This window comes from Sciurus vulgaris (genome assembly GCF_902686455.1).
Source record: "Sciurus vulgaris genome assembly, chromosome: 1".
Lineage (NCBI taxonomy): Eukaryota > Metazoa > Chordata > Mammalia > Rodentia > Sciuridae > Sciurus > Sciurus vulgaris.
The window spans coordinates 121,430,458-121,444,100 of NC_136461.1; the positions used below are offsets into that span (position 1 = coordinate 121,430,458).

Below are 13,643 nucleotides of genomic sequence, written 5' to 3' on the forward strand. Positions count from 1 at the left end.
GGAACTTTGGGAATATAATTAGGTTTAGATGGAGTCATAGCTGGGGCCCTCACAATAGGATTAGTGTCTTTATACAAGACACCAGAGTTCTGTCTCACCACTGCCATGTTAGGACACAGTGACCAAGCTAGGAAGAAAGACTTCACCAGATACCAATCACATAGGCACTTAAATCTTAGACTTTGGGCCTTCAGAACTGAGAAAACAAATTTCTGTTGTTTAAGGCACCAATTTAAAGTATATTGCTATGGAAGTCTAAGCTATTTAAGATGCTATCTAAATTAAAGAAGGTAGAGACACTGTCTATGCCCTGGGACTCAAGTATAGGAGCCTCTCTAGAGTCTCTCACACTGACCCATGAATACAACCTTATAATGTGAAGTTTGGGACCACATTTGACCCAAACTCACATTATCTTCATGATTCCCCTGCCCCCCATATTGGGGACTGAACTCAGGGGTACTCTACCACTGAGCTACATTCTGAACCCTTTTTTATTCTGAGACAAGGTTTCACTAAAATGCTCACGCTTGCCTTGAACTTGCAATTCTCCTGCCTCAGCCCCCCGAGTAGGTGGGGTTAGAGGTGTGTGTCACCATGTCTGACTCTTCATTCTTCAATACATTACACCTCCCCCGCAAAATCCAGTTTTACTTTCATTAATTTCCATGTACATCCAGTCCAAAGCAAACCATGCTGGGCTTAGAAGAGCTGATGAGCTCACTGCCCCAGGTAGCTGGAGGAGTTTAATTAGATTAGCTCTCCTGCCTGTACTCTAAAAATAGCCGTAACCCCTGCCAAACTGAAGGTTAAAGAGTAAACCAGTGGACGATGGGGAAAAGGCCAGGTATCATTTTAATTTCACTAAGAAACTCCGGTAGCCTAGTTTTTTATGCCGTAATAAGGCCCTGCACTTTTAGCCAACTATATGAAATATTAACTAAAAACTAAGCAGAGTTTATATATTAGATAAGAGGACTTTGTAAAAGAGGTATCAAACATCTCATTTCAAATCAATGGGGCTGCTTTTCCTTGCAAAAGAGGCTATGTATGATAGAACAATTGGATATACAAAGCAAAAAGAAAAAAAAAAATAACAAAAACATCCTTAACCCATAAATCGCACAATATGCAAAAACTAACTCAAAGTGGATTATAGGCTGGGGTGTAGTTCAATGGTAGAACATATGCTTAGCATGCAAAAGGCCCTGCATTCAAGCCCAAGCATCCAAAGCATACATACATAAAGGAATTCAAGATCTAAATGTACAAGTTAAAATAACACAATTGCTAGAAAAAAACAAAGATGATTATCTTTGTGACCCTTAGGTAGGCAACTATTTCTTAGGATAGGATACAACTGTAGAAGAAAAATTAATAAACTGAACATATCAAAATTAAAATCTCTTCAAAGCTAGGTGTGGTGGCACACATCTGTAATCCCAACCATTTGGGAGGCTGAGGCAAGAGGATTACAAATTCAAAGCCAGCCTCAGCAACTTACCAAAGCCCTAAGCAACTTAGAGAGACCCTGTCTCAAAACAAAAAAAAAATTTTTAAATAAATAAATAAAATGGCTGGGGATGTGGCTCAGTGGTTGAATACCCCTGGGTTCAATCCCTGGTACAAAAAAAAAAAAAAAAAAAAAAAAATTTAAATGACAAGCTTTAGATGATAATATCTGGAAAACATGTGACTGATAAAGGACAGTAACCAGAATCTATTTTAAAACTCTTATAACTAAATAGTAATCACTTGAGAAGATTCTTAACATTATTAGAGAAATATAAATTAAAACCACAATGAGGCTGGGCACAGTGGTGCATGCCTGTAATCTCAGCAGCTTGGGAGGCTGAGGAAGGAGTATCACAAATTTAAGACCAGCCATAGCAACCTAGTAAGGCTCTAAGCAACTTAGTGAGACCTGTCTTACAACAAAAAGATCTGGGGATGTAGCTCAGTGGTAAAGAGCCTCTGGGTTCAATCTCCAGTAAAGGGGGGAAAATAAAAACAAAACAAAAACAAACAAACAAACAAACAAACAAACAAAACCCCACAATGAGAATCCACTAAACACCTATTGGAGTGATTAAAAATTTTTAAGTAAGGAAAATTTACTTTATATCAAGTACTAACAATAAGTTTAACAACTAGAACTCTCATTCAACACTGGTAGAAACACAAAACAGTAATTTGAAAAACATTTTGGTAATTTCTTATTAAGGAAGACATACTATACAACCCAGGAATCCCACTCCAGGTAACCTTCCCACCCCAAGAAAGAAAATGTCCACAAACTTAAAAACCTATAAGTGAATGCTTTAGTTTTATTTAGATTAATTTTAAAAACTGGAAATAAATGTTCTTCAGCTGGGTCATAGATAAACATACAGTGGCATATCCACATAATGAAATACTACTGTGCAATAAAAAGAAATGAACTATTGATATAAGCAGCAACATGGTTATCAGATATGTTATGCTAAGTGTAAGAAACCAGACTCAAACAGTTATGTAATATATGATTCCATTTATGGTACTCTGGGAAAGATAAAACTATAGGGATAGAGAGTACATTGGTGGTTGCCATGGGTAGTGTGTGGGGGGTGGTGAGGAGGGTGGAATTTACTACAAAGGTCATGAGAAAACTTTTTGGAATGATGGAGATGTTCTGCCTCAATTGGTGTTACATGACAATGCATTTGTCAGAATTCAAAAAACAGATCAGCTAAATTAAAAAAAAAAAAAAAAAGACAAATTTTTACTGTATATAAATTAGACCCAATAAATTGTAGCCTAAAAAAGTGAGAATGGGAGAAGAAAAATTTAAAAAGTCACAAAATTGTTATATAACAGATAATACTCAACAATTAAAAACAGGAAATTCTCAAGGTTGTGATTAACATGTAAGTTGGCTAAAGTAGTGAATATATCACAGTAAATGAGAACAAAATGTCAGGTCTTCTTACTTGAAAAGTGTCAGGATTTTTGCTGCAACCAAAGTCACTTGTGTGATTTATCAGCAAGCAACATGAATTGTAAGATGAATCCAAAATATAGAAAAAAATCGCCAACCCTATTGTTTTGGTAAAACAATAAAAATATCGGAAGCTTAAAGTAGATAATGTTTTTCTAGCAATTATACTACTGACTTGTATGTTTGTTTATTTACTGATGCTAGAGATCAAAACCAGGGCCTTGCATATGCTAATAAGCACATGTTCTATCACTGAGCTACATCCCCAGCACCGATATGTTTGTGCTTTTTATTTTTAAAAATTTCTCTCAAGTTCATTTTAAATCCTTCAGCATCTAGTGCCTATGAAAATTGGTCTGATAAATTTTTATGACCTAGGGCCTGATGGAAACATCAACATGTAAATACTACTACTGGACTGACTTTAGTCCCTTTATTAAGACTTGAACTCAGTCTCAATCAATTCTTTGGACTTAAATAATCCCAGTATTCTCAGGCCAGTCCATGATTCATTCTGTAATTCAACTGCTCAATTTTCCTACAGAAAATCCATATTCATTTTTTTTTTTGGTAGTTGTAGATGGACAGAATGCCTTTATTTGTTTATTTTTACTGTGGCGCTAAGGATCGAACCCAGATCCTTACACATGCTAGGCAAGTGCACTGCCACTGAGCTACAGCCCCCGCCCTCCATATTTCAACGGGGCAAGGTATTAGAATTTTCTTTGAAAAGTGATGGTACAAAAATACTTGTTATTAGTAACACAGATATTTGAGAGTCACATAGTCCCTGGTTCCTCTTGGGAGGACAGATGTTCCCTATCACTTATAATTGAACAGATGTTCAGGGCTGATCTCTGTCCAAAGTACAAATTTGCTTTTCTAGGCCCCACAGTCCATCTGGTATTAACTAGTCCTACTTTCCTTACTCCCAATTTTTGTTTTCAAAATGAAATGACTCATTTTAAATTCATTCTCCTTACCTTAATATTTTTCTGCTTCACAACAAATACTTCTCCAAGCCAATTTTCTACTCTGCTGCCAGCTACATTCTAACAATATAATGTTTATAAGTCAGACAGAGAACCTCTGGCATGGAAATTCAAAGGATGACCCCAAAGAGGCTTGAACTCATGCTGAATAAAACATGTTTATAGAAAACAGAACTTTAGGCTACTTTCTAGTAAGTACTTGGAGGGGCTGAATAATCAACATTGTCTCCTCTGACAAGCTGGATAGAAGAGAAATGCTGGATGTTGCTGGATCAAGGAAATTAATCTCTATTCCTACTGTGCATGATGTGACAACAGAAGAAAATCCAATTGTATACAGGCTCATATTACCCATTTTTATTCAAATTATAGGACTCTGGCACCACCCAGTGGCCCATCTGTACACAAACACGCTGGTATACAACAATGTACCAGGCAATACAGAATCCAAATATAAACAATGTGTCCACAATCTTTTTTGTAGCCAATTAACCAATTAAGAAAAATGAGTATACAATTATAATAGATACAAGTATATCACTTAAAAAGCAAAAATGTTACAGTGGAACAGAGGAAAAGATTATATTAGTTTCAAAGAGAAGGAAAAGCTTCCATGGAAATTAACTTTCAAGATGAACTTTGAAGGAAGGATAGAATTTCAATGGGTAGAGTTGAGAAAAAAAAGATATTCTGAAGGTGCAGAATGAGAACCAACATGTAAGTTAAAAACCTGACAGGTTCAAGAAAATATGAGCAGATGACAGGCAGAGTTGATTTAATTAAAAAGTATAATCAGTAGCTGGGGACAGTGCTGCATGCCTGTAATTCTAACTACATGGGAGGCTAAGGTAGGAGGACTAAAAGTTCCAGGCCAGCCTGGGCAACTTCATGAGAACCTGTCTCAAAACAAAACAGAAAGAAAGAAAAAAAGAAAATGAAAAAAGGGAGAGGAGTGCTGGGGATGTAACTCTCTGGAGAGGGCCCCTGGATTCAATCTCCAGTACCCATCCCCCCTCTCCCTCCACACACAAAACATAGTAAGTAGAAGGATGGGGGTGTAGTTCAGTGGTAGAGTGCTAGCACAGAATGTGCGCACCAGCATCACAAAACAAAACACCCATATAGTAGGTTGTTACGTGTGTGTTATGTGTCAGATAATTCTGTCATTACAATGAACTGAAAGTAACAAAAAAGGAAGGGGAATCAAGTAAAAAAGCTATTGTAGTTGCCAAGATAAGGAGTAAAGGGGGCATGCCTTAGGCTGATAACAACAGATGAAAAGGGAATTGACATGAGAAATACTGTAGAGATAGATAATAAAGCCAAAAGTCAGGACAAGTTTTGAGCCTGAAAATCAAATGCTACAAATGAGAAGCTGACATGTGGGGGAAGAGATGAATTTGATTTTGAATGTTTAAAATCCAAATGGACATGCTAGGAAGGTAGTGAGAAACCAATGCAGGTAAGGATCTTAATAAATAAATTAATGCCAGGCATGGTGGTACACGCCTGTAATCCCAGGCCTTGGGAGGCGGAGGCAGGAGGATCACAAGTTCAAAGCCAGCTTCAGCAACAGTGATCTGTAAACAACTTAGCGAGACCCTATCTCAAAATAAAAAAAAAAAAATTTTTAAAAAAAGGGTTGGGGTATGGCTAAGTGGTTAAGAACCCCTGGGTTAAATCCCTGGTACCAAAAAAAAGAAAAAGAAAAAAAAAGAAGAGGAGGAAGAAGAAAAGAAATAAATTAGGGCCAGAGATACAGATTTGTGAATTGTCCACATAAAGAAAATTAATATCAGATATCTAAAAAATTATACTTTACTAAAAACAAGCAAAAAGAAATACAAAAGCAAGCTCTGAGAAAGGAAGTCCACAGAAAGAATCTTAAAAAATACATATCCTTTGAGAAAAGAAAGAATGGAGCAGAGAAATAGGGAAATAGGAAGAATAATGAGTTAAATGCCTTGGAAGTCAAGTATAAAAAGGTTTCAGAGAGGTGAGAAATGTCCATGTTTCCCCTGTTTCCAATGCTATAGAGGGGAAAAAAAAAAGATGTATACTGAGAAAAGGTTCTAAGAGCCAGAACAGCTTTTTCCATGGAATTTCCAAAGGGACTGGATGATTTTCTCCCTATTTAAGCATCATAAACACCAGAATTCAGCTATCTCTTCAGTTAATTCTAAAATATATATATATATATATATATATATATATTTTTTTTTTTTTTTTTAAGTCACTAGGATTACAGGCATGTACCACCATGCCCAAATAAACTTTCCTTTAAAAACTCATTAGCCTATCTATCAATTTAACATAACTTGTGACCATGTCTAAACAAACATTTTTATTCCTATCATCTGAATGTTTTATATATACTTTTATAAGAAATATTTAATTCTACCTTTCCATTCATTTGCTTTATCATTTGGTAGTGAAGAGCCCTGATCTTAAAGACAACATGGTAAAACAGAAAGAAAAGGGCTTTGGTGTCAGACAGACTTGGGTTTGAATTCTACTTCTTCTTATTTATTTAGAGAATACTTTTTTAGTTTCTGTAATCCAAACCCATGTAGATAAGACCTTACATATTTAATACAGTGCATACAAATGGAAAAAGATTAAGTTTAATGTTTCTAGACTTACATGGCTGTTAACTTCTGTATAATGCCAACTCAACACGGTAAACTGGGATACTTTTTCCAAAGATTTTTAAAAAATATTTCTTTAGTTGCAGATGAACACAATACCTTTATTTTATTTATTTATTTTTATGTGGTGTTAAGAATCAAACCCAGTGTCTCACACATGCTAGGCAAGCACTCTACCACTGAGCCACAATCCCAGTCCCTTCTTTTTCCAAAGTAGAAAGCACAGTTAGTTTTCAAAAATTCAAATTACATGTGTGTATATATGTTTATATAAAAGATCAACAATAGCAGTATGAATTCTATTTCTTCTATATTTTTATATTTGTTTCCTTTTATATTTGTTTCCCTGTAGGAGCTGGTTTAGAGGATTAAAAATAACATATGCAAAAAGGCTGTCTGCGCATAGTAGTTTTCCAACTCTGGTACCAGACTGCTTTACTTAGAGAAATCTGGGCTTCTCTGTCACTCAGAAATGATCCTCCATACATTGTATGTTAGGACACAGTTCCAAGTTTATGAAATTTGCTTACCACTCTCACTGATCTTTTAAAAAAAATCAGAGAACTTTGTTAATAACTTCTTTTGAGCAGTCATATTTTGTGTACTGGGGCAAAGCAATCCATCCAGGAATTCACAACATGAGCCTCCCTCTCAATTTCTCCCTCTTAGAAGTTCCAAGGATACCCAAGATGGAAGACTGCAAAGCAATCACCACAAATACTGATGAGGAAGATGAGGAAATCCTTTATAGTATTTTTCTATAAATAAAAAACTTCGTTACTCTTTTGGATTAATGCCTTCTCTCCCTGTTGGTAACACCAAATGCAGTTTATACTTTATTGGCTTTAATTCTGGTAACAGTATTTCAGAGTATGTTAGGAATGCACTTAACCCTTAAATGATGTTTTCTAGCAGCAAAGTTGTTACTCTTTATAATAACATGCAAGTCCACTTATCTCAATTTAAATAATCCTAAGGGTTATCTATTTTTCATTGGGTTTCCACCATGACTTATCTTTCCTATCAGAATTCAGTCCCCATTTCCTTTCAGTTTCTGCCATTTACACTTCAAATTTTTCTTGTTAGAAAAGCCACTATACAGAAAAAAAAAAAAAAATGCTTCAAACATACTACTTTAAAAAAATATGGGCTTAAAAAACATATACCTATATAGGCTTAAAACATCAAAAAAGTACCTTCTTGCCTGGCATGGTGGTGTATGCCTTAATCCTAGTGGTTCAGGAGGCTGAAGCAGGAGGATTACAAGTTCAAAGTCAGCCTCAGCAACTTAGTGAGGCTCTAAGCAACTTAGTGAGACCTTGCCTCAAAATAAAAAGGGCTGAGGATGTGGCTCAGCAGTTAAGTGCCCCTGGATTTGATCCCTGGTACCAAAAAAAAAAAAGACAATGTACACTCCCACCCACTTCAAGTTACAGGGCAGAGTCTAATACTGAGTACCAAATAAGTTCAACAAAACATACCTGATAAGGTGACAATAAAAAAAAGTACACCAAAGGAAAAGTCTCTTTGTTTAACCTTATATTAGTTTTCCAAATGGCTAGGAAAAACCAGAAAGAAAAAGATGACATACAAGGCAAGTATGGATTCTTCACATTAGAACTTGACCAGACTGCCTTAAACATAATCATCAGAAGGTAAGAGCAAATATCTAATTTTTCAGATAAAGTGATGAAAACCTATATGATGATCCAATCCATTAGACATACCATATTTCATTAATAAGATGGTATCTTTGTTATATTAATCACTCCCCAATACCCTTGGCAAACTCAGAGCAAGCTCAGTTCATTAATCTACATTATAATATATTCCTGGGATAAGGCAGTACCTGAGAGATCGGACTTCTGGCACAGAAACTATAACCTGTAGAGATAAGATGGCTATAAAGAAATGAGCAATGCATAAAATTCATCAGGCTTTTTTTTTTTTTCCCCCCCAAGGGAAGGTGTTGAGGATGGAACCCTGGGCTTCACACATTAAGCAGGCACTTTAGCACTGAGCTACACCCCAAACCCATAACAGGCTAATTTCTGAAGAGCTTTCAGGACTTTCTTCTCACTCTTAGAATGACTGAATCAGTAAAAAGAAAGAGTAGGTAGTCCCTTTTCCTGACAGATTTTAGCAGCACTGAAGTTTCTTTGGTACATTTATGAAAGTGAAAAATGAATTTTTCTTTATTTTCAATAAAAATCATCTAAAATGCATTGGTTCTTGGCACTGAAATGAAGACAAGGTAGTTCCCCTTATTTAAGGGGGATATGTTCCATACCAGAAACTGTACATAGTATTGAACTCTGTGTATTTTTTTCTATACATACACACCTATGATAAAGTTTAACTTATAAATTAGACAGTTAAGCAATAACTGACAAAATAGAATAATTATATCATTACATTGTAATTAAAGTTATTTGAATGTGATGTTTCTCTCAAAATACCTTACTGTACCATAGATCTTTACAGCCTCAGCCTAAGATTTTTCTTCTTCCCTTATTTAAACTGAAAATATTTGCCTTTTTACTGAAAAGAAACACTTTATGGCTTCTCTTGGGCATATATGAATTGTCAGCAACACCACACTTGCACTTTGGGTCCATCATTAAGGAAAACAAGGATTAATGAACACAAGCACCGCCAATACCACAACAGTCATCTGGTAAGCCAAATGTCTGCCAAGCAACTCATAGGTGGGTAGTATATACAGTGTAGATATACCATAGAAGATGATGATTCATACCCAGGTAGGTCAAGGCAAGGTTTCATCACATTATGCAGAATAGCAAGCAATTTAAAACTTAGGAATTATTTACTTCTGGTCTTTTCCCATTTAATACTTCTGTACTGTGGTTGATCACAGAAAGCAAAACTATAGGCAAGGGAGGGCTATTGTACACATGGTCACTACCTCCATGCCATATACTGATTTAATTAATTCACAATAGGTAAAGATAAATACCAGATCATCTGGGCTCACTGATAACCTACTTTAAAAAAAAAAAAAAAAAAAAAAAAAAAAAATCCTAATTCCACCTCACTCCAGAAAAAAAAATTTAACATAAATTTAAAAGTAACTCTAACACCAATGTTACACAATAAGAAAGCTATTTGATATCTCTTGCTCTTTTATAATCTGGACATTTCCTAAACGTGTTCAGAGTAACATTTCTACAGTAGAAACAATCCAGTAAAAAATCTGAAAGCAGAGTTTAACTAGTCACTCCGTGACTTCAAAAGCCTGTAATTCACTTAATGGGATACAGGACTAAAGGCATAAAACTGAAGATCTGACTTCCACAACAGAATAACCTCTATAAAATATACCTTATTAGAGTCTGTATGCTTTTGAAATGCCAGGATTGTTTTAAACTGGCAACAAAAATGGTTGCTTTCTTTTAGCTCTTTCTGAAGAGAAGCTTCCACCTTAGCGTGATTTTAGTTAACACTAAGGACAATGGCACTGAGACTGATTCTTACACATTTAATGGACTGCATTACAAAATGCCCTAACAGACTGGTAGTGGGAATGGAAAAGTCACAGGCATACCTAGTCCTCCACCCCAGTCATCCTAGGAAATACTTCCTAACAAGATGTCATAATTCTTAGGTAATAGATAAAATACAAAAGTATTAATAGAAAGATAAGAATTTTACAGTTATGATTCACAGTCTAAGAATATTGATTCACTGTATACCATAAAATATGAAACTCTTCCTGAAGGTTGGGGGGTGGGAGATTCTTAACTAGTACATATAGCATTAAGATACAAAGTTATTCCTCTTTCAACATATTTCCTTTCTTTCCATCCAACACAGATCTCCAGATCTCAAAAAAACAATTGCCCACCTCACCAATACTCCCAAGAGTCTTTACCTTAGAGAATTCAGAAGCTCAATGGTGGTAATGAAAGTTGATAAACCCTAAAACGACCACTTGTCTGAACCAATAAAGTTGCCTTCATTGCAATGTCATCAATATATTGCAATTTTGTGTGCCCTTGGCTCTTCCAAAAATATGTGGAAAAAAAGGCCCACGAAAGGTTTAAATTCTTTATCTGTGATGTTTTATTATTAAGATAGTCTGAGCTTGGGGTGGGGGACTGGCACATGCCTGTAATACCAGTGACTGAGGTGGCTGAGGCAGGAGGATCACAAGTTTAAAGCCAGTCTCGGCAATTTAATGAGGCCTTTAGTAACTTGTCTCAACCTGTCTCAAAATAAAAAATAAAAAGAGTTGGGGATGTGGTTCAGTGGTTAAGCATCCCTGGGTTCAGGGCTGGGGATATAGCTCAGTTGGTAGAGTGCTTGCCTCGCAAGCACAAGGCCCTGGGTTCAATCCCCAGCACTGCAAAAAAAAAAAAAAAAAAAAAAAGCATCCCTGGGTTCAGTCCCCAGTTACCCCCACCCCCGGCAAAAAAACAAAAGATGGTGCAGTTGTGAAGATGAAAAAAAAAACTCTGTAGTCCTAAACCTCTTAGTACTGATTCATTTCAGAAAAAAAGGAATATTTTCATGGTCTAGTTCTCTGATAATACATTGATAAGGATCACCAAAGAGTTTAAAATCCTGGAGAAAATGTACTCTCTCCATGGCAAAAATGAAAGGCATAAAGGATAGTTGCAGTACAGGTGGACAACATTATAGCAGAAGGGGAAGGAATTACAACACTGACAACTCTGATCAGGTGTGTTGAGAGAGATCAAGAGGAAGGAAGCAATGAATAAAGGAAATTACTGAAGTTTACTTTAAGAACACATTTCGAAATATATATACACCAACATCTAATACTCCTATCTTCTGGTCTTGAACCCTCATCACACTGTCCAGTTCAGAAGGCAAACCTGGGTGGGCACTTGCAAAGCACATACCTAAGCTGAACAATTAAAAATGAATGGGGTTGGGGAGTTCAGCAGTAGAGGCCTTTATTATCGTGTACAAAGCCCTCGGTTCAGTTCCCAATAGTGCAAAGGGGGGAAAAAAAGGAAAACTTAACCAGAAAGTTAAGTTGTTTTGTTCTAAAACAAAAGGCAAGTAAGTATAAATGAATTTACAACTTCTCATAACTATATGAATGACATGGAAAGAAAACAAAATATTTTTTGTGTACCATGTGCTAGGCATAATCTAAGAGCTTCATATAGGTTCCCCCATATAATACTAACAATGACCATGGAAGGTAAGTGGTATTATCCCACTTTTAAAGATGTGGAAATCAAGAAAGAAGTTTAACTTGCCTAAGGTCACATGGCTATTAAATCGTATTTCAATAAAATTAAACCCAGGTCCTATGATGGACTTACATATGAGCCATCACTAAAAATTTTATGATCCAGTCCACAATGAGCATATTCTAATCTAGGCACCAAGTGGAATAAAACTTAACAGTATCACTCTCAACTGTTTCCTACTATAAATCATAGAAATAGCCAGGTACAGTGGTGCACACCTGTAATCTTACTCAGAAGGCTAAGGTGAGAGGATCACATGTTCAAGGCAAGTCTCAACGACTTAGTGAGACCCTGTCTCGAAAAATAAGAAGGGCTGGAGATATAGCTCATAGGCAGAGCATCCCTGAGTTCAGTCCCCAGTACTGGGGAAAAAAAAAAAAACCATCATAAATACTACAAATAGGCTAAGCCTACCTTCCGGAGTCACTCAGCTTTTCTGTCATATCCTATGAGCCTCAACCATAGCACTCTTCTTTCATGCTGTTCAATGCACAGGATAATTCTGCTAAGAATTCTTCAGACCAGCTACAACCACTATATTCCTTTAAACCAAAATTTATCCACTATATTCTGAAAAGTTGGAATTCTGAGATAGATTGATCTCAGACACCAACTAAATGCAACTAAATCACTCACCACCCCTCAGCTTTTAGTTCATTATAAGTGATTAAATATTCTCTAAATGGCAAAGATGACAACCCAGAGCCCTGGGAGGGGAAGAAACCTGATTTGACAAAAGGCTGAATAGAATTCAGGCAAACAAATTCTTAGTTTTCTACAGTTTAAGAAACACGATCCACACAAGGCAAAACACAAGACAAATGAATAAAGAAAAAAAGAGGGAAACACGGGGTGGGGGACATACATTCACTTCTAGGCTTAAGTCATTTGAAGAGAGACAGTCATAGTCTAGGACAGAAAGTCAAAACACAGCCAATTAAACTTGGAAAAGTAATTAACCAAACTGGAATGCAGCCAAAAGCAATACCCAAACTCTTTTGGAAACTGTGGTAGGAATCTTATGACTTTAGTGGTCAGCACTTAAGCATTAGGGCAGGGTCTCTCTAGAACTCAGGAATTTAAATGCCTTCAACTCCCACTCACCTTTCCTCCTTTTATCACTGAAGTAAGGCGAGGCTGAACTCCTGAGAAAATAGGTCTGCAGATTCACTGAAGGACTGAGAAAAGTTAAAGTTTACATGGCAAAGGTCTCTCTTCTACTAAACATAATAAAAATATTTATGAGTACACTTTAGTATTTTTTAGACCTCCTCTAAACTATTTAAAGCCAGAATAACTTATCTGACTGCTCAACAATAATACACACACACACGGAAATAAAATGAACAAAATTTAAGGATTAGAAGTCAGGCAAGCTAGGAGACATTCTAGCTCCACTAAAACTAGAAGTCATTTAGAATGAAAACCTGAATCTTTTCAACATTAAACCACAACCAAACAACCTCTCAACAAGAACGAATAGGGCAGGGCGGGTGGGGGGTGGGAATTTCGGAGAGAATGTGATAGCGCTAGTGCCGGTTTGTTTACAGAGACTCCAGCAACAATCATATGAGTCAGAAATTCAAGCCACCAGATGCTTTCCAATTAACAGGGACCAAACAGGACCGTTCTAAGGTGTTCTAAGAGATTTGGAGGTGGGAGTTGGAAAACTAAGAGAATCGTATCATAAAGAGTACAAAACCAGACGGTAACAACCGACTTCTGGTTTCTTGGACCTCGGCATTCCGTACAAGGTGCTGGGCCTGAGAACTTGGGATGG

At 36.4% G+C, this 13,643-nt stretch overlaps 1 protein-coding gene across 8 annotated transcripts in view; it reads right to left on the minus strand.

Annotated features, from left to right (window-relative positions):
* Positions 1–13,643, minus strand: part of DCAF8 (DDB1 and CUL4 associated factor 8) — a 48,310-nt gene that overhangs the window by 33,405 nt on the left and 1,262 nt on the right. For 6 of the 8 annotated variants that reach the window (XM_079108295.1, XM_079108294.1, XM_079108301.1 and 3 more), the window contains exon 2: positions 12,968–13,041. The exons of the other annotated variants lie outside the window; for them this stretch is intronic. In XM_079108295.1, coding sequence (XP_078964421.1) covers positions 12,968–13,041 — 74 coding nt within the window. The remainder of the gene's footprint in view (positions 1–12,967; positions 13,042–13,643) is intronic. 8 annotated transcript variants of the gene reach the window in all.